The sequence below is a fragment of the Patella vulgata genome, chromosome 8, assembly GCF_932274485.2.
Source record: "Patella vulgata chromosome 8, xgPatVulg1.2, whole genome shotgun sequence".
In the NCBI taxonomy this organism is placed as follows: Eukaryota; Metazoa; Mollusca; class Gastropoda; family Patellidae; genus Patella; species Patella vulgata.
Genome location: NC_065886.2, coordinates 53,443,119 through 53,467,232, shown reverse-complemented (window position 1 = coordinate 53,467,232; position 24,114 = coordinate 53,443,119). Strand labels below are relative to the sequence as shown.

The window sequence follows — 24,114 nt, the reverse complement described above, 5'->3', positions numbered from 1 at the left end:
GCCTTGATGTGGTTTTCAATTTCTGAGTATTACTGCTAGAATTATGGCTCTTTATCACTTTGATAAATCTTGTTGGCACTGTAGACACTTAAGTTATTACCCGATTGACTTCAAATTTATTCTGTTACATATTGCATAAGTTATGACCCTTGGTCACTTTGAGAAATCTTGTAGATACTCTTAAAGATGAAAGTTATCATTGGATTTACTTTGATTTCATATACAGAGTTTAAGGGAAGCACTGCAAGCTGAAAAAAATGTCTAATGATTTCTGATAAATACTTATATGGGATGTTACTATTAATCAGTTTTTTGTTTCTTGTAAATTCTTTCATTACCGACCCCAAAAAAATATGCGACAACCTATGTGGACTGCCTGGATGATTTAGCTACTGTTGGCATATGTTTTATTGCCTGGCAACCTATCTTTATTTTTCAAGTCGATCTGATTACTCTAGATTATTCTACAAGTTTTGAAATTTAAATGTACAAAACAAACAAAAATCAGTTCAATGGATGCCAAACAAATACACTATTTGAAAGCATGTCTTTTAGCTTTGTCACATGCCATTGTTGTCAAGATTACAACATACTTGTGGCCATGTTTGAAAAGGTGCAAACTGGGAAACCGTGTTTATTATCCTCTTATTGTTTGCTAATTTCTCCGTGGTAATTTAATTAATTTCTGTTAAGCCATTCTGCTGACATCAAATATTGACATTTCTGGATAACCGAGTTGTTGTCTTATTTATCTGGTAAATGTGGTCGATTCTTTCAGGTGAGATGACCGACTCTAATTACAGGTGATCCAAGGCTTAGTGCCATTTATTATCAGGGGCAGAACCAGGAATTTTTGCAGGAGTGGGTTTGCCAGGTTCCTGAGAAAATATATCCCCCCCCCCCCCCCCTCGGCTTGAAATGTTTTGAGAAATGCATGGTCTCTATCGTCATTTTGGTGTATATACATACACATTGAGCTTTTTAAACAGAGAAATCCAACACCTCGTTTGACATCAATTTTTATTATTATACGCCCACATTGAAATGTGGTCGTATATTGTCGTCGCCCCCGTTTGTCCGTCGGTCTGGTGTCCACAATTGCTTTTAAACGCTCTAGAGGCTAAAGTTAATATCTGATTGACTTTAAATTTATACACAGTGTTTAAGGTCTTGAGACGAAGAAGCCTATTGATTTTCAGCGATTTCCGATAATTACTGCCAGAGTTATGGCCCTTGATCACTTAAAAAAATCTTGTGGATGCTCTAGAGGCTAAAGTTAATATCCGATTGAGTTTAAATTTATACACAGTGTTTGAGGTCATGAGATGAAGATTCCTATTGATTTTCAATGAATTTTTATGACTTGAACAGTAAAATCCATGATATTAAAAGCTTTGCATACAAAACGTTAGCATGGGGCAGAACTAATAGTTTTCATATAATTACTTCGTGAGTTGTTGCTCTTATTCAGATTTTAGTGTATTATAAATGTTTCATTACGGAAAAAAGTAAAAATATGCGACAACCCTTGTTGACTGCCCGGACGATTTAGCTGCTGTGGGCGTATGTTTCGTTGCCTGGCAACCTATCTTAAATTAATACGATGACATTGTGATTCAATTTAATTATTGATGCAAAGCATTAATTGTGATATCACATATGTTATATCATTATCTCGCGCTTTGAGTGCCCATCCTGTCGCACCATCTGACGATAAAGGATAAAGCACAATTATGACACTTTTCTAATAAAAAAAAAAGTTGTTTTACAAAAGGTTGTTTTACAACGATAACGCACGAAAACTTTTCAAAGTCAATTCATCTTTCATGCTTTTTATTCATGGTATGGTATTGTGAATTCACGTGTCTATACCACTTTGTCACCATGGGGTACACAAAAAAAAATATATTTGACTTAAAAATGAAATATTAGTAAGGCTTATGATAATTATTTATTAATTAATTAAATATTCCATTTTGGCTACTTAAATAGCGAAATAGTTGAATTGGCCGTAGAAAAACCATTTCAGTAGCTCACACGTAATTACCACATGCTCCATAGTAAATACACTGACCTGGATAATTTTGAGTTGTAACACAATAACTTCGATATGAAGATAAATATATAATTATCCACGGCATATTTCTCACATTTATTGGTTTTAAGACCATCTCTTACGGAATTACGAGTTGCAGAATTGTGACGTAAATCCTAATAATGTATAACTAAATGACTAACGGATAACTAACTTCCCAGCTAACGACACTAGCGCCCCCTAGAATATCGTCGTGTGTAAGAGTAACCGTATATACACGACATATTTTCTACACGTGGAATTATCAATATCACTGCACAATAGAACTGGAATACGTAATTTTCTTAATTTTTCGGTAAGCAAGTCAACTATTCTCTAGATTTTATTTCTACAATTTCCACAAGGCCATAATGCCGCTATAAAAATTTATAAATTTTGAGGACTTCGTAATTTCTATGCTGTTTTTATTTTATATGACAGTTGGTTGGATGCGAAGAGCAGTATTTTATATCATTTGCCTTTTTTCGAAGCTCATAATAACCTTGTTTACATCGTGCCTAACCGTAATAGCGGTAAACGGCTTTGATGTTGAAAATCCTTCTTACACGTGGACAATACGTGAATGATTAACAATGGACCGCTTCACGCCGTTGATTAGATTCCCACTTATCAATTAACTTTTATTGTTTTCTACCAGACACTCATCATTAATTATCAACACACCACTCAGTATCATCTGTTGAGGACTATTGTATTTATACAACTCTATAACACCAATCACGAGATTGGCTTCTATACGTGTGCATTCTTGTATAGTTACATATAGTGGAGGTCAATCGTAGCCATGTTTGAAAATTGGGTTTTGGAAAAAAAGACTCTCTTTCCGGCGTGCAAAATGACCGTTAGGTCAGATCTAGGAACGGCAATTTGCCATAGCCGCAGGTCTCAACCGGCATATACGGCCGACGTGGAACCCATGGTTTGGACCCCCCAACCCCCCCCCCCTCTGGATCCGCCCCTGATTATGTTGTCTTGTACGTATAATAACTTCGATTATGATCTTGATGGATTGTATCATAAGGTCTGTCATTCAGTCAACTGCCCTGGTTTCGTTACCCTGGTTGTACGTGACAAGGATTAGGGTCGACTGTCCAACCTCCCACGGTTTCCTCCCACTGCTAAAGACCCCTACTCGCAAGGGAATTAATTAAATAAAATTGAACCATATTTTTGTCCCGGGGTGACCTAGTTTGTGTCGGGGTGACCTAGTTTGTGTCGAGTGGACCCCATTTATCTCTCCCTCTCTCCCTCTCTCTCTCTCTCAGGGGTCTAGAACTAAGGAACTTGATTTCATATGGAAAATTGAAAGGTTTGGTTTTCTGTTCTTTAACCCTTTCATTACTAGTGAGTTTTATAATGTATGACGCCAAATCCTGACAATATTCAGAAAAAACGTCGAAAAAATATGCGAAATGTTCATGTGATTATAGCTCAAAACCTATCAACTTTCAAAGAAGACAAGTTATGATTTTCTGAAAGGAAATTGAATTCTCTTTCCAATGGAGTCAACTAGAAATATGCATCTCTCATCACTACTTATGTATCATAAGTTGCGACGGAGGAAACCGTTAGGTTGTCGACATATTTTGCTTACCTTGACTTATTTAACTTAATATTAATGTACAAAGCTGTAGTTTTTAAGGCTTAATGGTGTTAACATGTATTCCATTGAAAAAGCTCAATATACAAAAATAAACAATTTTTTGTTGAGTTTCTGGGTGCTATCATCAAATTCGGGCGGCGACTTCAATGGATTGGATTTATGTTATTTATACTAGGTAAATCTGTTGTATACATGTATCCGGGGCCATCAACTATGTCAATCTGACCTACATTTGGAAAATTAGTCGGTCCTTGTTTTGCCGAAAAACGTTTGATAATTACCTTGCGAGTAATCTGACTCCATTCGAGATCGTCCCTATTTAATATGTCCTCAAAGTCATCATTTTCGCTGCTAGACTCTCCAGACGAATCGTATTCCAGTCCTTGTTCAATTTCAATGTCACTTTCATCGTCAAAATTATCATCCAATTCACGGTCATTTATTACCTCTTTTTGCTTCAATTCGGCACATTCAACGTCATAAGAATCGAATCCATTAAAATCGCCGTCTGAATCCGATGACGCCATTCAAAAATTCAACGAAAAACCTTCATTTTTACACAAAACTCTTCAATATAAAAAATTTCACGGAGGCCGCCATTTTGAATACTGCTATGTTTACAGTACACTCCAGTTGTCGTTAGTGACGTGAGAGTTTTGTTCCGAGTGGAAAATTACCGAGTTTTACCGACCGTCATTTCGGGCGACATCGGGCGATCCCGTACAGGACGTTACGGGCGGTTTCGGGCGCTTACGTAACGAGAGGGTTAAGGGCACAATATTCAAGATAAAAGACTTTAGAACCATTCACAATAAAAAGTATAAAAGTCTACCAAAAGAATTGATCCAAATATTTTTATACACCCACATTTTCAAGTGGAGGTATATTGTCGTCGCCCCTGTCCGTTCGTCCGTCCGTCCGTCCGTCAACAATTGTTTGTGAACAGTCTATCTCGGTTCCTTTCGATATTGGCATGTATCGGACTGTAACTTCATGGATTATGGCCCCTCATTGTACGAAAAATCACGTTTTTAGCTTGTTAACACCGTAGAGGTCACAATTTTTATCTGATTATGTTTAAACTTGAAATGTATGCTTATAACCCAAAGATCTTGGATCCTTTCGATATTCGCACATATCGGAACTTAACTTCCTGAATTATGGCCCCTGATTGTACACAAAATCACGTTTTTAGCTTGTGGACCCTATAGAGGTCATAATTTTTATCCAATTTAAAAAAACGTATTATTATATCACAGTTACACTCTAAGGACGACTTCATGAAAATCGGCCCAAAACTGACAGACAAAATGGCCGCCGTTCGTTCTCAAATAGTGTAAAAATATGGTATTATCAAGGTTGTGGACCCTATAGAGGTCACAATTTTTATCCGATTTTGTTGAAACTTGAAATGTGAGTTTATAACCCACAGATCTCGGTTCCTTTCGATATTCGTGCATATTGGAACGTAACTTCCTGAATTATGGCCCCTGATTGTACGAAAAATCGCGTTTTTAGCTTGTGGACCCTATAGAGGTCATAATTTTTATCCGATTTAAAAAAACGTATTATTATATTACCGTTACACCCTAAGGACGACTGAGTTCGAATTTCGTGAAAATCGGCCCAAAACTGACAGACAAAATGACCGCCCTTCGTTCTCAAAGAGCAAAAAATATGGTATATCAAGGTTGTTGACCCTATAGAGGTCACAATTTTTATCCGATTTATAACCCAAAGATCTCGGTTCCTTTCGATATTCACACATATCGGACCGTAACTTTCTGAATTATGGCCCCTGCTTGTACGAAAAATCACTTTCTTTATAGCTTGTTCTCTATCCATCTCTCGAAAATGTGGGCATATCCTGCCTGGCAGCCGCTGGTTAACTATTATAGCGAGAACTGCCATCTCTTTATCTTATCCCCCATAATGTATCTTTAAAGTTAGATCAATAGACTACAGTAACATGTTTTCGGGATAATCGCTGTCATGATCAGTTTTGAAACATGCTGTGTTTTTGGTTCACAATGTAATTTTATAATAAAAAGTTTATTTTGTAGAAAACATGGTTATACCAATCTAACCTTCTTTCATTTTGAATCCTTACAGTTCTATATGTCATGGTTTTATTTGTTACAGTACAACTGTACTTGCAGAATTAATTAAATTATTTATCTCCACATGGAAATTGTCTGATAGCTGTTGGCTAGAAATGATAATAAATCAATCAGAAAAAAATATTCTTCTTTTGATTATTGTCACAGAAATTATAGATTGGATTGTTGAAATTTATCTTTAAGAGATGATCACAATGTTTCTTATGCTATATTATAAATATGAAGTTAAAGATACATTATGGGAGATTAGATGAAGAGCTGACAGTTCTCACTATAATAGTTAAAAACTAGATAATATAAAGGGAATTTGCTGAATATTTCAGTCAAATTGATCCACTCTGAAACGAGAATTTAGCGATTGAATTTTGCACCTAGTCTCAATCATCATTACTAAAGTCGGTGCGATAAAAAACATAGTCTTGATTATTCATTTATTGTCCACCGCCTTTCGAAGAAAGCAGGAGAGTATTAAAATGGGTTTGTCCGTCTGTCCGTCTGTCACACTTTTTGGGACACAATAACTCTCTTTCTAATTGAGGTAGAATGTTCAAACTTGGTGTAGGTGTTTATCAGGCCAATGCCCTGATGGAGTTCGAAGATGAGCTTAGGGTAAGCAGAGATAAGCAATTTGATTGGTTGATGCTTTGGGACACGATAACTTTAGTTCTAATTAAGTGAGAGTGATGAAAATTGGTGTATAGTTTCATTACATCATTACCTTGACTAAGTTCGATAATGAGCATTTTCTGCTCAGGGTAAGCAGAGCAATAAGCAATTTGATTGGCCGAGACTTTGGAACACAATAACTCTCCTTCTAATTGAGCTAGAACGTTTAAACTTGATGTAGGTGTTTATTAGGCGAATGCCTTGATGGAGTTCGATCATTCACACTTTCCTGTTAAAGCTAAGCAGAGCTAAGCAATTTCATTGGTTGATGCTTTGGGGCACGATAACTTTGGTTTTAATTAAGTGAGAGTGATGAAACTCTGAGTATAGATTCATTATATCATTACCTTTACTAAGGTTGATGAGAATTTTCTGCTTAGGCAACTTGATTCGTCAAGACTTTGGAACATAACAACTCTGCTTTTAATTGAGGTAGGCAAGGTAGAATGTTTAAACTTGATGTTGATGTTCATTAGGTGAATGTCTTGACTGAGTTCAATGATTAACATTTCGAGCTGAAGCTAAGCAGAGCTAATCAATTTCATTGGTCGATGCTTTGGGACAAGATAATCTTGATTCTGTCTGGTAGAGATGAAACTTAGTGTATAGTTGATAATCAGTTTGATTGCTCTATACTTTTGAAAAAAATAAATGTGCGATTAATTAATATGTGTCATCTATTTAATTTGGGTTTCCGGAGGGGGGCATCAGCCTCACTGTTGGTTTGTTTGATTTAATCATCAATGTCAGTTGAGCAGCACATTGGTTTCTAATCCAGTAAATGTTGCAGGCTAGCAATGGCATCGAGGGTTGATTATGGTCTGGATAAATTAATTAATATCTAAGTAATAATTTAGATAACATTTCAGGCCTAAAGAAAGACCTGCATTTGGCAGATTCAGCTCTTGTATAATATACAGTAGAATCTGCATTAAGCAGTCACCCAAGGGAATTTTCACAACTGACCGCTTAACGGGAGTGGCCTCTTAATAAAATCTCGGTGCTTTTTGTGCTGACATAAATTAAATATTACGCTTGGATGCATTGGAAGCGAACATCAATACTTGCATCGGTAAATTTGACCGTCGCTGAATCTTGCGCCGAACGAAAATTCTTTACTCGAATCTCGGACATAACTTCTGTAAACTTGTCATTTTGTACCAACCTTCGATACTACTGTCTACCATTGTGATGCATTTTATAATATTTATCCATTTTTGTGAAGAAAATCCATGAATTAATTTTATTCTATCAAACGTCTGTTTAACAACAAAGTGGCAATGGAAAAGAGATACTAGATGATTGTGACAAAACTCGGTACTTTTATTTTATTCATTCAGTATCAAATAATGTGTCATTACGTGTGAAAACAATGATCAGGTTAGTCGTTTAATAAAACAAAAGATTAATTAACAGATAATCCCGGGTTGATTGTCATTTTTGCATTTCTTTTTACCTGATCAGTGGGGGTCCAGTTAATTAACTACTACTCACAGGATTAGCAGGGGTGTTACAAAGAACGACAAGATGGTATCATTCAACAATGGCCGTTGAATGGGCGATGTTTTGTTGAATTTATTAGTAAAATAGTGACCGCTAGCCGCGTTAGAGGAGTGACCGTTGAATAAAGAGATGAAACAATAGAATTTTTACGGGGGGATTTATCGTGACCGCTTACAAGGAGATGTCGCTGAATAGGAGTGGCTGCTCATACAGATTCTACTGTTTAGTTCTTGTATAATATATGTTTAAATGCATGTACATATTGGTAGAATTGTCTGATAAAATTTCTATCTTAATTACATTCTGTGCCTTCAAGTGATTTACAGTTATCCACAATAATCACATGCCATAATTTAATGTACAGATCCCTTGCATATAGTTGATTGAATTATAGAATCAGCTTCAGGAAATTAAGAGTATTTATGTGATTCTATTGTTTAATTATCTGCCTGTAGGCAGAAGTTGACTTATTATTCTACGGTTGGAATACATGTATTACCGATATAAAGTCACCCAGAAGAAATACACTTAATTCTTTATTTTAAGCATACATTATGCAACAGCTAAATCTGCCTATTGCAGGTCTTTATTTTGGCCTGAAATGTACACCAATCCTCAGCATGTCAATTCCTCCAGCTTCCAGAAGTATTAAGTATTGGGGAGAAATAATGTGATGAAATATTCCATCTCTCGAACCCCCTTCAAATGCATAGGCCAGCATTTCATTACCCTCTATTCCCAATATTCAAAACAAAAATATCAAAACTTCACAAAAATTTCTATATTCCATTGCAAATATATCAAGAATAATTAAATAATTATAAACATAACTGAAATAATCTTTGTTAAGTAACACTTGTTCAGCTGTCAGGAGATAAAGGAGCACTGTCCCCAGTGTAATCCACTCTGACTCAGTTCGGACTGAAATCAAAGTAAGATCGTAAGTACACCTTCTCTCCCGTTCTGGTACAAATAAACATGGATACTGTAAATACTTTGCCTGAAGTGATAATAAATTTTATTCTATAAAACATATGAAAATACTTGAACTAAACCAGATCAAATCACACAAGGAGACAGGACTCCCTCACCCCTGACCCACGTGAATAAGAAATCCACTTCAGGCATCAGTGTCCCATGGGTCAGTGGTAAGAAAGATCCCATCTAGAAACATACAAATCGTTAAACCTATCATCTAAACAACAAAACAAAGCGAAAAATGGGACTAAGTGTTCACGCCACATTGTCACAACTCATTTGTCTAACACCCCCCACCCCCCGATCATACAATTCAATACAAACACGTGCGCTGACCTACTCATCAATAATCAAGCATGTAAACAATTTACACACTAATAAGACGCTTACTAGTCTGTTGTGTAATCAATTTCTCTTATTAATGAATTGCGTCTATCTACAAATGCTACAAATAACGTTCACCAATAAATCTATCCACTGAAAATTACCAATTTTGCCGCACAAATAATTTCACGCCATCAAGGCTTTCCTATTTCCATCAGGACTTTTAAAAGTTGAATACCACCAAAGTATAACCCTAAGCCACCAATGCTATTGGCTACCTAAGCCAAAATCAATATACCACCAAGGCTCCCGTCGAAAGGCAAAACCTAGTAACTCACTTTTTTCTTATTTTGAGAAAACAAAGGAAAACGTAATGAATGAATATTAAACCCCAGATCATCCATTGATTTGACTATTGAGTTACTAGGTTTTGCTGTGGTATACTAGGCAAATGAAGGAAGTTGCTAGGTTGTGTCATGGGTGTAACTGCTTACAAAATCAAAAGATTGGAATATCTAGTATAACAACAGGAAGCACATACCCTAGTAACTACAAATTTGGTCCTAACTCAATTTTGATAAAAAAAAAGTGAGTTACTAGGTTTTGCCTTTTGACGGGAGAAGGCTATTGGCTATACCTAAGCCAAAATCAATATACCACTAAGGCAATTGGCTATAGCACCAAGGTATTTTCAAGTAAAAATAATGAAACAAGCACACGTCTGTCCACCTAACTGTCTTAAATGAAGAATGAATTCAATACATCATACTACTCATCATCTGAAATGTCACGTGAGGATCTTATCTAAATTATTAATTAGACATTTATTAACATGAAAAGACCTTAATCAACTCTTGATGCCATCTTGGGTGTCAGATTTTCACTGGATTTGAATCGAATCTGCTTCTCAACACTCATTGATGATTTAATCCCAAAATGTATTATCGAGACTGTTTTTTTATCGTACCAACTTTAGTAATGATGACCGAGGCTAGGTATAAAATTCAATCGCTAATATCTTGGTTCAGAGTGGAGTAATTATCTAGTTTTTAACTATTATAGTGAGAACTGTCAACTCTTTATCTAATCTCCCATAACTCCCCTTAATTTCAAAATATTAATTTTGGTATATTCTTTGGCATTTTTATCCACTGTCATGGATGTATATATTATCACTTCCATGACTCTGTTGTCTGAAGTCCATTTATTGAATACAGGGTAGGTAGATGGCCGAATGGTTAGCATGTGCACGCTGTATCATAAGGTTGGTCATTGAGTCAACTGGCATGGTCTTGATTCCCCAGTTGTACATGACAAGGAGTAGGGTCACTTGTCCAACAGTGGCGGCGCTAAGGGGGGTCAATCTGGTCTGCCCTCTGTTTGCCCCCCCCCCCCTATAATTTTAGAAAATAAAAAAAAGTATTTGTGATACGTTTCGGTAATCAATACCTTCTATGGTGAATAAATCCCACATCCCCACTCCGTCATAGACTTGCATGTTGTAGAGAATTTCCGACAGTCTATTTTTCAAAATTTTCTTGGAGAGGTCCCCAATACCCCCCACAAGGATTCGTTACTTTGGCGCTCAAACGGGGACTTTGTTGAGGTTCGCAAGTCAGTTCGTTTGACACTTTACCTCAACGATCAGTGCTTGTTTTTCAAAATTTTCTGGGGAAGGCCCCCTACCCCTAGTTGAAATTTCTGTCTTTGCCCCCTTAACCTTGGACTTTGCCCCCTTAACCTTGGACTTTGCCCCAGCGTTGCCCCTCTAATCACTGTTGGCTGGCGCCGCCACTGTTGTCCAACCTTGTGGGTTTTCTCTGGGTCCTCCGGTCTCCTCCCACTGCTAAAGACCCATACGCGCAAGCGAATTATTGAAATAAATTTGAACCATATGTTAGTCCCAAAATGACCTAGTTTGTGTTGAGTGGATGTTAAACCCCATTTCTATCACTCTAAATAAAAGATGTTTACATCTCTTTCATTGACATTAAACCCCCTCTCTCAAATCTCTCTCATTGAATTCAAAAATTGTCTACATTTCCTTCCCTTTATAAATTATAATCTACCCAAGGAATAATTATATGTAGAGCACAGGGCAGTGGCGGCGCCAGGGGGGGGGGGCAAGGGGCCCCCCATTAATCTGGTTTGCCCCCCCAATAATTTTAGAAAATAAAAAAAAGTATTTGTGATACGTTTCGGTAATCAATACCTTCTACGGTGAATAAATCCCACATCCCCACTCAGTCATAAACTTGCATGTTGTAGAGCATTTCCGACAGTCTATTTTTCAAAATTTTCTTGGCGAGGTCCCCAATGGACTCGCTACTTCGGCGCTCACAAGGGAAATTCGTTGAGGTTCGCAAGTCCGTTCGTTTAACATTTTGTTCTCTTGTCGGATAAACTGGTGATTTGGCGACGAATGGTATCTGGGCAGATCTATTTATCTCGACGATCGGTGCCTGACAGAATACTGTAAGACAGCATTTCCGGCAGTCTATTTTTCAAAATTTTCTGGGGGAGGACTCCCTACTTTGACGCTCGTGAGTAGGCTTTGTCGTGATTCGCAAGTCCGTTCATTTGACACTATACCTCATCGATCAGTGCCTGAAATACTGCCAGGCTGCATTTCCGGCAGCCTGTTTTTGAACATTTTCTGGGGGAGGCCCCCTACCCCTAGTTGAAGCTTGTGCCTTTGCCCCCTTAACCTTGGACTTTGCCCCAGCTTTGCCCCTCCAATCACCGACGGCTGGCGCCGCCACTGCCACAGGGGCCTGTTTCACAAAATTTAACTAAGATGAAATCCAAATTTTAGAAAGTTCATCAAGATTTTCAGGCGTGGTTCAATCTTGTCTGTGATGCAGGACGGGGGGCCTGACAAGAACTGTCTACTCATTTGGATGGGACGAAAAACCGAGGTCCTGTGCACACATTGGCGTGCATATAAAAGATCCCTTGACAATTGGAATTCGATATAAGAGTAGGTCGTAGTGCCGCTGTCCAGGCCAAATTTCCCTCATGGCACACTGTATGGCGTATGCCCGTCTTCATTAGCCCAGTTCGGAGCAGAACAGTAGAACGTTAACCCCCATTTTATTTCATTTTTCTGTTGAATGATAACCCTAGCTGTATACCAAATCTAAATGACAGCAATCATCACTCATATTAAACATACATTATTCAAGAGCTAAATCGATATATTGCAGGTCTTTCTTTAGACCTGAAATGTTATCTAAATTATTAATTAGACATTAGTTAACTTATCCAGACATTAATTAACTTATCCAGACATTAATTAACTTATCCAGACAATAATCAACTCTTGATGCCATAGGATGTCTTCGATATTACATACGTTAGAACGGTTCGACCATATTTTAATTTAATTTAAAAAGGGGAGAAGCGAGCCTTAGCTTCAAACAACCAGTACAGTGGTTGCAATTAATGCTCCCATCTTGTCAAACCTTCAAAAGTTAATATCTTCGCTCGCAAGATAGGAGCGAGACTTGGCTTCGAACAAACAGTATGGTGATTGCAATTATTGCACATGTCTTGTCAAACCTTCAAAGGCTAATATCTTCGCTCCCAATAAAGTAATTGGAATGAAAATTTTAAATTATTCATTTTACATTATCTATTTTCGAACTATTATAGTAAGAATGGCTAGATCTTTATCTAAATCTTATGTATCTTTAATAATTTGCTTTACTTTTTTATCCACAAGGAGCGAAAAGAAAGAAGGGGAAGAAGAAAAGAACAGACCAAGACAACAAGAAACGTGACCACAAAACATCAACGGGTTCGGACAGTAATGAAGCTAGTGGGGGTGATAGAGATGATAATGACAACAATACTCCAACCACTTCACAACTTGATGATCTTCAGAAATTACTGGATAAAAAACGCGAAGAATTGTTACACAAAGCTGAAGAGACAGCTGATAATAAAGGTAATATATTATTGACATAAAGTTATAAAATTTCAAAATCCATTCTCTTTCATTTACTCTTGACCTCGTTATTCTATTCTTGTTTCAAACCAGGGATCGTCTAATGAATGAGGAGGGTTGGATGGCCGAATGGTTAGCACGTGCGTGCTGTTATCATAAGGCCTGTCATTGAGTCAACTGGCGTGGTTTCGAATCCCCGGTTGTACGTGACAAGGAGTAGGATCACCTGTCCAACCTCGTGGGTTTTCTCTGTGTCCTCCAGTTTCCTCCCACTGCTAAAGACCCCTACGCGCAAGCGAATGATTGAAATAAAATTGAATCATGTGTTAGTCTCGAAATGACCTAGTTTGTGTCGAGTGGACGTTAAACCACATTTCTCTCCCTCTCTCTCTAATTAATGAAGAAAAATAAAAAAGGTCTCATTTAGACTTGACCTTGTAATTCTTTTCTTGTTTCAAAACATGGCTCTTCAAATTAATGAAGAAAAAAAAAGTCTATAGTAGTAAATAAACTCATTAATTAGTATTATTCCAGTTTCTTGAAAGTTATAAAAAAATGTGGGGACCTTTTCTGACCATATCTTATGATTTAATACAAAAACATAATATGGAACATAATTACTATTTTATTTAAAGCGCGTTTCGTTTTGAAAACGTTTAGAGAACCCTCAACGAAACGTCGCTTTAAATAAAATAGTAATTGTGTTCCATATTATGTTTTTGTATTACGTATGTCAATTGCTAAATGCCGCTCAAAGAAGATCTTATGATTTATTCGAACTGGTGTGAAAGTTGTTAAATGTCTTTTATCGTAACATTTGTGTCCTTCAAGATTAAAAAATATTGCAACTGGTTTGAACTTTTAAATTTAATATCTGTAAAGTGTTGTTTAATTAGCTTGGAAAGGGCACATTTGCTTCCTCCGCGTGTGTTGTTATTGTCAGAGGGAGGCTATATATACATTCTCGAAATGAAATGAAAGCAACATGTCCGAAACAATACGTGGGAGAGAGAGAACAAACAAGCCTTTTAAAAACAAATTAATAAAGAACACTTTGCAGGAACAGAATGGCTAGTACATCTTGGACGTCACTTGTACTCACGCCCCCAACAGCTATATAAAGGAAACAGCTGGCATTCTAATTTCAGTCTGAAGAGTGCACAAAAGAATGAAATTAGTAGCTTAAGGAGAGGATTCACCACTATATCCATTTCAAAGTTTTCCTATACAAAGTTGTCGGGATATAATTGATAGAAAACATTAAATTCTTTCTGTCATAAAAGAAAAAAACAATTTGCAAATTTTGGTGGATGGACAAATGGTTAGCACGTGTGCATTGTATCATAAGGTCTGTCATTGAGTCATGGGTTTTCTCCGGCACCTTCGGTTTCCTCCCACTGCTAAAGACCCCTACGTGCAAGCAAATTATTGAAAAAAATTGAACCATGTGTTAGTCCCAAAATGACCTAGTTTGTGTTGTGGACTTTAAACCCCATCTCTCTCTCTCTCTCTCTCTCCCTCTCTCCCTCTCTAGGTACAACTTGTGTTAGTGATGTCATCAATGCTATCAGATCTTTGAAAATAGCAATGTATTTAGAAAATCCATGAAATGGTTTTTTTTTGTTCTGTTGATTCAAGCAGTTGTCATCGTTGTCTATCTATTATTAGAATAGAGAAATAGTTAGACCGTCTCATTTAAATTGGTAATATAATCAGACATTCATATGTCGTATGATTTGACACTGATTATAGAACTTTTATAGGGGTATGTTTCTATATGCCCGCACCAAAATGTTATCACCCTGTCCAGCCATCAACAATTTTGAGGAATTCTTTTAAATTTATTAATCAGCATATGAACCCTATCAATATCCATCTTTCCATGAATTTCTGTTCAAGAGTTACGCCCTTTTTTATTATAAACCTTGTGAACGTGATAGAGGCTATAAGTTTTTGACGGATATTTTTCAAATTTGGTGTGAAGCATTGGGATGAGAGGATGAACTCTATCGATATTTAGCGTTCCACGGACTTCCCCCTTTGTGAATGATTTTAATAGATTTTTTCAAGCTTGTGTACATGATAGAGATCAGATTTCTTGAAGGTATTTGATTCATATCAAATTTGATCAACATCTGAGTATTCCTTTCTGATAAGCTGCTGTCGAAATGTAGCTGCTGTATGGGAATATTTCCACGCTTTGTATGACTATGTTTTTTTGGGGTTTCAGATACGAATAAGAAGCCAGTTGCCCAATCTAATGATAATAAATTACAACAGATACTAGGATCACGATTTTACCACGAGACGAAGAAAGACACTAAATCAAATAAACGTACAGAAAAAACAGGTGATTAATTATTATCAATGTTTTCTCTAGTCGCGGTCACCCAGAACCTTCTAGTCCCCGAAGTACGGAGGGTCTGGCACCGTTGTCCATTGCCCATGCGTAACCGGGAGTTTGGTTGATTATCCAGTATATTTGTCAAAGTCAAGTAAGAGTTGCGCCCCTTCCCGCACTAGATCCCATAACTCTTGCAATAATATAAACAAACATGAATCGTGAAGACGAATTAGGATTAATTAAAATATATAGATATCGCCCATGAAGAAAGAAATTTTACAATAAAAAAAAAAGTAAGAGTGTTGGATATTGAATTGGCAATGTAATCAAATGTATTTTCTGAAATGGCATTCTTAAATTAATTTCCTGGGCACCAATAGGACTAGTTACCTCCCTTACACTTTATGATAATGTAAAAGACCGGATAATCTGGAAAATGACCTATTATTCTCAAATGTTGACAAATAAATAAAATGGTAGAAGTGAAATTTTCTATAGCCATAGCATTCTTCTTGAGAATCTGTTTCTCATAATAAGTGCAGGGTGACTGCACCACACATAATTTACACAAAAACAAATCTATGGACAAGACACACTAAGTAGAAATCACAAACGAACATATCAAATTAAGTGAATGGATCCGGGGGCTAGGGATTTTCTCTGTCTTTTAATTGTCTCTCTGGTATCAAAAAATGTAATCAGTGCCGTCGAATAACTCTATGGTCAGTAATCTTGTTTGAAGCAGAAACAGACTTAAGGTTGGTAAGCAAGCCGTATACCTTGAGACTTGTGCGTAGATTGACAATGTTTAAGAACAAAGTTGTGCTTAAGTTTTTTCTTGGAACACATAAGAACGTACATGTGTTGACCCTGAAGTCTACAAAAATCTTAGCACAAGAATGTTCTTAAGAATTTTCTGGTAACACAAAATAAGGTAAGTTTACTTAAATGGAAAGTCTACTTAAAATCTTAGCACAAGAACGCTTTATATGCATCATTTAAATTAGTGAATCGAAGAAGCTGATTGAATTTCAGCAATTTGCGTTAATATTTTCAGGAGTTATGGCCCTTGTTGCCCTTTGTATAATTGCTTAAATGAAAAATGTTATCATCTAATTTGTATGAAATTTAAGTATGATAAATGTTTCATCGGGAAATAGAAACCAACCAAATTTTACCTTGTGGGTTTTCTCCGGGTCCTCTGGTTTCCTCCCACTGCTAAAGACCCCTACACGCAAGCGACTTATTGAAATAAAATTGAACCATATGTTAGTCCCGAAATGACCTAGTTTGCTTCGAGTGGTCATTAAACTCTCTCTCCCTCTCTCTCTCTCTCTCTCTCCAACCAAATTTTAATTATTTCTGATAATAACTTAATATGTTGTTACTCTTAATCAGTTTCTAGTGTCTTGTAAATGCTCAAATTACCTACAAAAGAATAAATATGCGGAAAACCCTTGTCGCCTTTCAGAAGACATTGCTGCTGTATTGTTATGTTTTGTTGTCTGGCAACCTATCTTTGTCAAAAATGACCACAAAAAACTGTAAAATTAAATCAGTGGCCAATTATTTATCTATAAGCCAGTATTCATTTCACTTTGAAAGAAAAACGGGCAAAATTAATAGACTATTGTTGTTTTTTTGTTGTATTTTTTATGCAAGTGGTTAATACATGCCTTAATCTTAACAAAAAATGTGCGAGTGAGACATGCAGGAAATTATTATTGACTAAGTTATTAAAGTATATTTACTGTTGTTGCAAGTTATTAAAATGTTGGCTATTTAAAATGACTTGATGAACATACACATGGATTGCGACAATAAGCTGTTTAATTTGAATGAAGAGGGAATTTAATCCTAGTATTATTCCTATCTATTGATACAGATTTTATAATCATGGTATTGTTGATATTGATATTATTTAAATTATGTAAACAGTAAACTAGATGTTTAGACGACCACGTTATCCTCATCTTTCAGACAATTTAATCAGAATAGAACTTAGCGATTATAAGATCAAACGTCCACCCACTCTCTAAAGTATTGATTTTCTTACATTCAGAATCGGTGCCATCTAATATTGCCAGTACACAGAGAAATAAGAAGCGTAAGGCCAAATCTTATTTTCCTGTCATTGCTCAAGCTGAAAATCGTGGAAAATCTCAAACACATAATGACTTGATACAGCTGACAAAAATTGTTTGTGGTAAGTAATATGTTATGATTTGTTTTGAATTGATGAGAGTAGAATCTCTCCAGTTTATTTGTATTTTGATGTAAATTAAGTAATGATATGGCAACCAGAGTTAAATAACAATGTTATTATTATGTGAATGGACATGGTTTTCTGTTTTAATATGATATCCTCCTTCTCAAAAACACTAATAATATAATCAAGTTTATTAGTTCTTGGTGAGTTTTAAAAATACAAGAGCTAAATCTGTTTATTTCAGGTCTTTCTTTAGGCTTGAAATGTTATCTAAATTATTAATTAGACATTAATTAACTTATCCAGATAATAATCAACTCTCGATGTCATCTTATGTGTCTGATTTTTACTGGATTTGAATCTGATCTGCTGCTCAACGTTCATTAATGATCAAATCCAAAAATGGATAATTGAGACTGTTTTTTTTATCGTACTGACTTTAGTAATGATCGAGACTAGGCCTAGAATTCAATTGCTAATATCTCAGTTCAGAGTGGATCAATTTGACTGAAATTTTCAGCATATTCCCTTTACATTATCTAGTGTTTAACTATTATAGTGAAAACTGCCAGCTCTTTATCTAATCTCCCATAATGAACAACAAATAAGATTTACATATATTTTAAATGTATAATTAAATATGTATTCTGTTACCAATATTGTTTTTATAATCTAATACATCCAGATAATGTACAAACAGAAAAACCTATGGTGTCCACAATCGTTTTTCTTGGGGGTTGGATGGTCGAATGGTTAGCTTGTGCACGTTGTATCATAAGGTCTGTCATTGATTCAACTGGTGTGGTTTCCCAAGTTGTACGTGACAAGGAGTAGAGTCGTCTGTCCAACCTTGTGGGTTCCCTCCCACTGCTAAAGACCCCAGTCATTCGGATGGGATAAAAAACGAGGTCCTGTGTACATATTGGCGTGCACGTAAAAGATCCCATGGCAGTTGGAATTCGATATAAGAGTAGGCCATAGTGCAGCTGTCTGGGCAAAATTTCCCTCATAGCAAACTTTATGGCGTATGGTCGTCTTCATTAGCCCAGTATAGGAGCAGAACAGTAGGATGTTAAACCCCCATTTCATTTCATTTCATTGCAAAAATAACAACTGTCCATTGCCATCCAAGCATATTGCATTTAATTACCCCCGCCACCACCCACCCCCTTTTATGTATCTTTGTATAGCATCATACGTGATAATTGAACTATATTAGCGCTAATTATTTAATGTGAAAAACTCTTTATTATGAAAATGGCCACAAATTGAGTTGATCGATCTGAATTATTTTTGGACCCAGTGGTTTGACTATTTGTTTATAAAGGGTATGTCCTAGATTTCTCAGGAGCCCAAGAATAAAGGTGGGTTCAAGTTTCAAAATAAAAAAAAAATATTAAGTCTTTTCAATAATATGCTACATTTGCTTAAAAGTGTTACTTAACGCGTAAGCAATTGCATTGCTCACTTGTACGGGGGGGTGGATGGCCGAATGGTTAGCGTGTGTGCGCTGTTATCATAAGGTCTGTAATTGAGTCAACTGGTGTGGTTTCGATTCCCCGGTTGTATGTGACAAGAAATAGCGTCACCTGTCCAACTTTGTGGGTATCCTCCCGCTGCTAAAGACCCCTACGCACAAGCGAATTATTGAAGTAAAATTGAACCATATTTTAGTCCCGAAATGACCTAGTTTGTGTCGAGTGGACATTACCCCCCCCCCTCTCTCTCTTTCTCTCTTGTATAAATGATTTGATCACTATGTTTATTTACCATGGTAACTTTTTTGTAAATCTTCACGAACTTTCATTGTAACCCAGGGCCCTGTTTCGCGAAATCTTAACTAAAGATAAAATCCAATTTTAGTACATACTTAAAATTAATATTATCCAATCAAAGTACTAAAATTTGGAATTTATCTTTGTTAAAATTTTGTGAAACAGGCCCTTAGTATCATTTAATCTTGTGTATCTAGCACTAATTTCTTTCACATTTGTTTAATATTAAATCTTTGTTTCAAAATTCATAAAGATCATTTGAAATCACCCAAAATCATCTAATTTTTACTTGTGTCCAGTTTAAAGCTGACTGATTAATTTTTATAATGAGTGTCCAATTTCCAAGGATTAAATTTCTTGACCATTGTTAAAAAATTAATCATTATACATCAATAATCAGTTGATTTGTTTATTTTTAACTATGATCGAGAAATTAAACGCTGGTAAATTTGACACCCATTATTAAAATAGAATGAAGAGCTTTAAACTGGACACTAGTACAAATTAGATGATTTTGGGTGATTTTAACGAATTTTTAAACAAAGATTTGATATTGAATAAATGTGAAAGAAATTAGTGCTAAATAAAATAAACACAACAGTTCTATGGATAACAATTACTATATTTAATTAAAGCTACGTTTCAACAATGATTCTCTTGTCGTTATCAAGCACAATACTGATACACAAGATTAAATGATAATATAACATTATAGAATTTGGGGTGGACTTACTGCTTGCCAACTAACCCCATAGATAAAATTGGATGTTTATTGCATCAAAACGTCCATTATGGACAGCATGCATACATATACACTTAGACATAGTCATATACATTTAAAGTTGCAATTTCATATTTTTGATTTATATTTTTCCAAATGTATTAAAATAAAGCCCTAAAATAGATGGTATCCATAAACAGCCCTACCTTGGTAAAGAATAATCCTATTAATCCTATAATTCACTATTGCCAGTTGAGAAATTGGCAAAAATATCATTCTCAACTTCAAATTCAAACGTTTCAAGACAGCTATTCCATAGTGGGGAATAGGAAAAGAAGGGAGGTAATTGGAAGGTAATTGTGTTATTATTTCTGGTGTGAAGATTGACAACCTATTGAGCAAAAGACATAGAAATAATTATGTTTTGACTTTCTTAGAAAATATGAAATTATAACTTTAATAATACATATTACATAGACAACTTAATACATTCATACAAACAGTATATTACATATAACAACTTGATAAGACACTTATATCCCGTTCAGACGCTTATTTTTAATCCAGTTCATAATCGCTGGGGTTTTTAAGACAGCATCGTGTTGCGTTCACACGTACTATAAGCCAAACCAGTTTAACTATTCTGACCTCTTCGGTCGGAGGTTAGAGTTAACTACGCATGGGTAGCTTCATATTCTTTTTCGGTTCTCGCACGCTTTCGATAACATTGGCACTGTCTGACCCCAATATTTTCACAGGAATGTAACTAACTGCGTACTGCGCATGCTCGAAGCAAGCTGGAGCTAGGGTTTTTAAGCCAACCCGTTCAGACGGCTAAGATGAACCAGTTTAAAATAAAAAGCCTTCTCGAAGACAGGTCGCGAGCAGGGGTTTTTAAACTGGTTTATTTGCCCCACATTTGCGTTCAGGCGCTTAAGTTAAACTGGTTTAACGATCCCCGGGGTTTTTAAACCAGTTCAACTTAAGCGTCTGAACGGGCTATTACTTTAAATGATTACTGATATATAAGCCCATTTGGGCTCTTCTCTATCCACCATTAAAACTTTTCATTTTATTTTTTTATTTTTTTATTTGTTGAGATATGATCAGTTGAGTTAAGGAGAGACAGCAGGTAGTAAAATATACCTACTCTTGTTGTTTATATATAATATATATAGGTAGTAGGACTGATAAATACATTAGACTATTCCTGTATATTAGATAAGCTTGTATCTTTATATATAGTGTATATAGACCGTTTGACCTAGAGTTCTCGTGTTAAATATCGTATAGGCTACTAACTCAAGCAATACAGATAAGTTAATTCCATTCATAAACTCGGGGGATTCACAAGTATACTGGATTTGAATTCAAACTTGAGTTGATGTAAAGTAAAATTTGTGTGGGTGAAGACAGATATCCCTCGGTTCGTGTTCACATGGTTAATAACCTACACATAAAAACTCTGACTATTCATAAAGCTTGGCTTTCGTTATCATGCAGAATAAAACTTTCTCTGACTTATTTTTTTAAAAAAATTGTGAAATGGTGTGATCTGGAATAGCTATTTATATAATGAGTTTACTGTTAAAACCATTGGCAGTTACCATGTTATATGGCTAGGAGAGAGTTTGATTGCAGGTAGGCTGTTGAAGTAATTGTATATATTGGCAACAAAACACAAGATTAAAGATCTACAATTTAGTGAATATGTAACTCTGTTCACATATTGGGGGTTATTTTAGCTATTTAGCTATGTATGAGTCAAGATAATATGTTGCTGTGCCGGGGGTGGGTGGATGGCCCAGTGGTAAGCGTGTGCGCGTTGCATCATAAAGTATGTCAATGAGTCAAATGGTGTGGTTTCTATTCCCCAGTTGTATGTGACAAGGAATAGGGTCTCCTGTCCAATTTCGAGGGTTTTCTCCGGGTCCTCCGGTTTCCTGCCACTGCTAAAGACCCCCTACGTAGAAGCAAATTATTGAAATAAAATAGATCCACATGTTAGTCCCGAAATGACCTAGTTTGTGTCGAGTGGAGGTTAATCTATCTATCTCTCTCTCTCTCTCTCTCTCTCTCTCTCTCTCTCTCTCTCTCCCTCTTTCTCTCTCTCTCTAACCAAATTTTATGTGATGTTGCATTGTCACTTCTCAGTCAGCCAGAAATATTGGTGTAATTCTTTTGAAAATCACATAAAAAAAATATCTGTAAAATATGTTATTTTAATCTAAGAAACAGGTGAAATACGTAAATATCTATCGTGGACTATTACGGTCTTCCAAGTGATAATTTGCACCATATTGAGAAAAATGCCATTTTGAGGGTGCTGTCTAAAAACTGGAATAAACTTTGTTAAAGTATCATGTACTTCTCTGTTGCCATTTAAAATCTCTTGTTCGAAAGATGGAATAAGGAAGTTTATATCATCCAATCATGTATTGACGAGATTGGCATTTTTCTTAATAAGGAGCAAATTATCACTAAAAATTACAGGAAGCCAGTGTAGTTTTATGTATAATGTTCTAGAAATAGGGTGAGCAGCCGAGTTTGTCAAGTTGTTTGAGGGGTACACCCATAAGGGACACAATTAAAAGTATTTATGTGAGAAATAACCAATGAATTTATTAGTGTATTAATATTGATGTATTTCACCCATGTTTCTTAAATTAATTTAACGTATTAATTTAATTAAAAATTACACCAATATTTCTGGCTGACTGAGAAGTGACAATGCGCCATCTTCTGCTTGTATCGATAGATCAAAGTTTAAGTTTTTCCTGTTTAAAGAAGACCCAATAACCAAATAGTCGGTCTTATCTGCATCAAGTTGCAAAAAATTGTTTTTCTTCCAAATTTTTAGATTTGAAATACACGTTTCAATATTCAGCTTTGAAAGTCACTTTTAATAGGTTTGAACAAAATGTACAATTGTGTATCATCCGCAATCCGCATGTAGCTGAAATAATAATTCATGATGTCTTACTATGAGACCAATTGTTTATTAAGCTAAACAAGATTGGTCCGAAGGCGGACCCTTTGGGTTACACCTGAAGCCACAACAGAAGGGCTAGAAGTGAATATCTAGCAAAAAGTTAAAATTTCCTGGAAAAATCTGGAATCTCTGTATAAAACATTGGAATCACTTGTGCAGCTCTATAAATAATATTTTTGTCTTGTTCACATTCTGATTAACCAGGAAACATTAACTATTTATGTTTAACTTTTTATGTTAAAAATGAAAAAAATTGAAAAAATGCCCAAAAGCCACATTTTTTTGGGACCGTCTTAAAAATTTTTTATTCTTTTATTTATTTTTATTTATTTTAGTTCCTTTCAATAGCGTCCCGTTTATATTGACAATGTATAGTAATGAATGACATTGACTTGAAGGTTTCGAGAAAGCCATACGCCAATTGAATAATGTATATTTTTGACCGATGTTGAAATTTGTTTGATGGCATATAAACGACAATAATGAAAGGACAGATAGTCGAATACTAAAGAGAGATCAATTATGTTATTTGTGTATTTTTTTTATTTATCAGAGTAAACTCTGGTAAACCGATATAAGATTTTTACCACAATAAAAACGATCTGTTCAGGGAAAAAACTGAAGAATTTCTAATACCTTATACATGCACAGATGTCATAAAACGCCAGATGTAGACAACAATGTTTTTTCATTTTGTAAGGAAGGAATAAAAATCATTAAACTTTCCCTTTTTTGGTCATAATTACTGTCCTAATTTTGTGTAAAAGAAGAAACATGATATTCGGTAACAATAAGCAAAAATATGTGTTACTTGCATTTTTCTTTGTGTGACATA

General features: G+C 35.6%; 1 protein-coding gene across 2 annotated transcripts in view; it reads left to right on the top strand.

The window, feature by feature from the left end:
- Window positions 1-24,114, top strand: part of LOC126831046 (gem-associated protein 5) — a 108,418-nt gene that overhangs the window by 14,306 nt on the left and 69,998 nt on the right. The window contains exons 3-5 of one of the 2 annotated variants that reach the window (XM_056102759.1): window positions 13,014-13,238; window positions 15,469-15,588; window positions 17,645-17,788. In XM_056102759.1, coding sequence (XP_055958734.1) covers window positions 13,014-13,238; window positions 15,469-15,588; window positions 17,645-17,788 — 489 coding nt within the window. Of the gene's footprint in view, window positions 1-13,013; window positions 13,239-15,468; window positions 15,589-17,644; window positions 17,789-21,796; window positions 21,929-24,114 lie in introns of those variants that run through there. The other variant, XM_056102760.1, reaches the window with a different exon arrangement.